The 3,036-nt window shown below is 46.0% G+C and overlaps 1 protein-coding gene across 1 annotated transcript in view; it reads left to right on the top strand.

The window, feature by feature from the left end:
* The window catches only part of Med20 (mediator complex subunit 20), a 16,746-nt gene extending 14,481 nt beyond the window's left edge, over positions 1–2,265 (top strand). Inside the window, exon 5 of the mRNA XM_023719983.1 lies at positions 1,808–2,265. Within this exon, the coding sequence (XP_023575751.1) occupies positions 1,808–1,828 (21 nt within the window). The 3' untranslated portion in view covers positions 1,829–2,265. The remainder of the gene's footprint in view (positions 1–1,807) is intronic.
* Positions 2,266–3,036: the final 771 nt, after the last annotated feature.

The raw sequence follows: 3,036 nt of genomic DNA on the forward strand, positions 1-3,036 counted from the left end.
TTTCTCTAGTGCTAGAGATTGAAGCCATAGCTTTCCAACTGAGCTACATCCCCAGGCCTTTTAAAATACTTTATTTTGAGACAGGGTCTTGCTAAACTGTTAAGTTGCCAAGGCTGGGCTTGAGGTTATGGTCCTCCTTCCTCAGCCTCCCAGAGTCCTGAGACTTCATGTGTGCCCGGCTAGCATTACTTTTTTTAAAGGCTATAGGACCTGCAGTGCTTAAATTCTTGTGGCCACGCTGGGGTGAAAGGTATACCCTGGTCTGGGTAGCCATGTGCCCGGTTATACTTGAGGGGTGTTGAGGCTAAGTGGCGAGGGACAAGCAGGGTGTGGTGGCGCTCACCTGTAATTCCAGCACCGGGCCTAAGGTAGGAAGATGGCTATAAGTTCGAGACCGGCTTGAAATACATAGTGAGACCTTGTCTCAACAACAAGAAAAATGACGGAGACCCTGGGAGCTGTGGCCCAGAGAGTGACCTCTGCTCCGTGGAACTCAGCAACACATCCAGGAATGCACTGGCAGCAATTTTGCAGTTTTGTTTATTAGCTAGGCTGGGATAAGGATTGAGTTCAGAGCCACTGGGAGCTTAGCATGATTAGTCACAGTGGGGAGTCAGTTCTGTACCCCATGCCTAAGCTTTCTGCAGCCCTCACAGCTCGGGAGAGTGGCTGAGCTTGAGCTTGAAACTGCACCAGGATTTGTGGTGGTTTTTTTTTTTAATGTATTTTTAGTACAGGGTCTCACTATACAGATCAGAATTGTAGTGATCCTCCTGTTTTCAGCCTCCCAAGTGCTGGGATTATAGGCTCACGCCACCACACCCAATCTTGGTCACTAGGCCAGCATGGCATGGCATGCCATGGCCGGGATTGAACACTGGTCCTTGTCTGCCTAAGCAGGTGTTTTAGTCCCTGAGCTATCTGGCTGGCCCTGTGGTGAGTTCTTTATCCTGGTGACATCTGAGCCTCCAAGTGGTTCCTTGGCTTCTGATGTTCACCTCCCTTTCTCCTGCTACAGGAACGTTCAGCCAGGCTGACATTTGGGATGTACAGAAATGGTCTTGGTGAAGCTTTTTTGTGGGCAGGGGATTTGTTTATTGTCTTAAATGGTACCGTGGATTGAGCCCCAGCCCTTCTGTATTTTTAAACAAAAGCTTACTAAGTTGCTAAGTTGTGCAGGCTGGGCTCAAACTTTGCCATCCTTCTGCTTCAGCCTCCCAGGTGGCTGGAATTACAATCACGCACTACCACACCCACAGGAAAATTATTACTGTACATAGTGTAGTCATTACCAAGGACACAATCTCCTTGAAGGCATCTAAAGAGAAATTGTTTTTAGGGCACATACCTGCAGCAAGAGTCAGCTACTGTCACTGGCAGGAATCTTAGCATCTGCTGTCTGTATTTTTTTTTTAACCTTACTTCCCTGTTTTTGTTATTTATTTTGTCTTTGCTCTTTAAGTCTTGAGGTATGTTTTAAGTATCACTTGTATACAACATAATGTACCAATTTAAGTTTTTGATCTTCTGACTTATATTTGCTCTTGCCCAGGTCTGTTTGTTCTTTACTGTAGGCAGCCTCGAGACTTTTATAGAACAAGACACTATAATGGTGGGGTTTTGTGAATTATATGTTCTTACAAATTGAATGTGGGAAATAAGACACCTGACTTACTCATTGTAAGAAGGGGCTTAGTTCCCTGAAGCTGAAAAACAGGCATAGTATAAAATCCTTTACTTATACATATTCAGCGTTTTTTACTTTTTGTTTGCTTGTGTTTATTTTTTGTTTTGTTTTCTGTTTTAGAGACAAGGTCTTCCTGGGTAGTTCAGGCTGGCCTTGAACTTACTTTGGAGCCCAGGCTGGCCTCAAACTCGCAGTGGTCTTACTGCCTTAGGCTCCCTGGCACGAGGGTGACACCCATGCCGCACTCTTGAGCATGTATTTGGCCAGTTTTGAACCCAGTGAATGTCTGATGAAGTTTGAACTACCATATGGGTGCTTTTCTGTCTTTTGTGTTGATGAAAGGAAGTGTACTCCAAGACGCAATACTGTGTTCCATTGTCCATATCGCAACAAGTGTGGTGCCACTGGTGCTTGCCAGATGAGCTTGTGACTGGTGAGAGGGGCCTGTATGACCTGCTATGTGAAAGTCTGGAAGGGGCTTTCACAAGTTGTTTTGGGGACAGTTGTCAGTGTGTAATTTCTGAAACTTAAGGCTGAATGAAAACTGGGTGCTACTGTATAAAAGTGGAAAAGGCATAGTTATGCCCATTTTATAAATAAAAATTCTTAAACTCAGTTAATGGATGCATCTTTTTTGGGGAGTGTACTGGGAATTGAACTCATAACCTCCATCTTGCTAGGCAGGTGCTGCGCCACTGAGCTATATCCCTGTCCCCAAACTCAGTCAATGGAAATGCCACATATTTTGCTGCAAATCTGGTGTCCCTCCCTTTACACTTCCTTCCCACTCCATCCTCTACTTGGAGGTGCTTTAGCCTCTCCCATCTGCAGCCCCCAAGGGAGCAGGGTTGGAACTTCTGCCCATGTCGACCTGGTGGGGACATTTGCTAACCTTGATTATAGAGGCCTAGCAGGCAGCTTGAGCTCTGGTTCTCCTGACCTTGACCAAGAGAGTCTAGGCCTACCAGAGGCCTCATAGTGAGTGAGGGTAGAGTCAGAGTCAGACTTCCCCTCAGAACTCCTGGTGACTGCAGGGCCAGAGTGGCGCCTGAACTGCTGCGGTGCCTGGTGCTGTTAGGTGGCATGTGGGCTCTATATTAGCACAGGGTCTTACTTTAATGAGCTAGTACTTTATTCCTTAGGAGGAGGTTGTTATTTCATTTTTAAGTCATTTTAAAGGGATCTCTTTTCAGGCCCAGTGATGTATGGAAACTGTAGAATCTGTCACTGCAAAAGGCAGATGCTGAGGGGCCTCTAGTGGAGCTTGGTGCCTGCATCTGTCAGAGTCTCCTGTTGTCCCATTCATTGTTCTTGTCCCTGTCCTATCCCTATACATGATGCCTATTACT

This window comes from Octodon degus, unplaced genomic scaffold (genome assembly GCF_000260255.1).
Source record: "Octodon degus isolate 3935 unplaced genomic scaffold, OctDeg1.0 scaffold00005, whole genome shotgun sequence".
Classification (NCBI taxonomy): Eukaryota; Metazoa; Chordata; class Mammalia; order Rodentia; family Octodontidae; genus Octodon; species Octodon degus.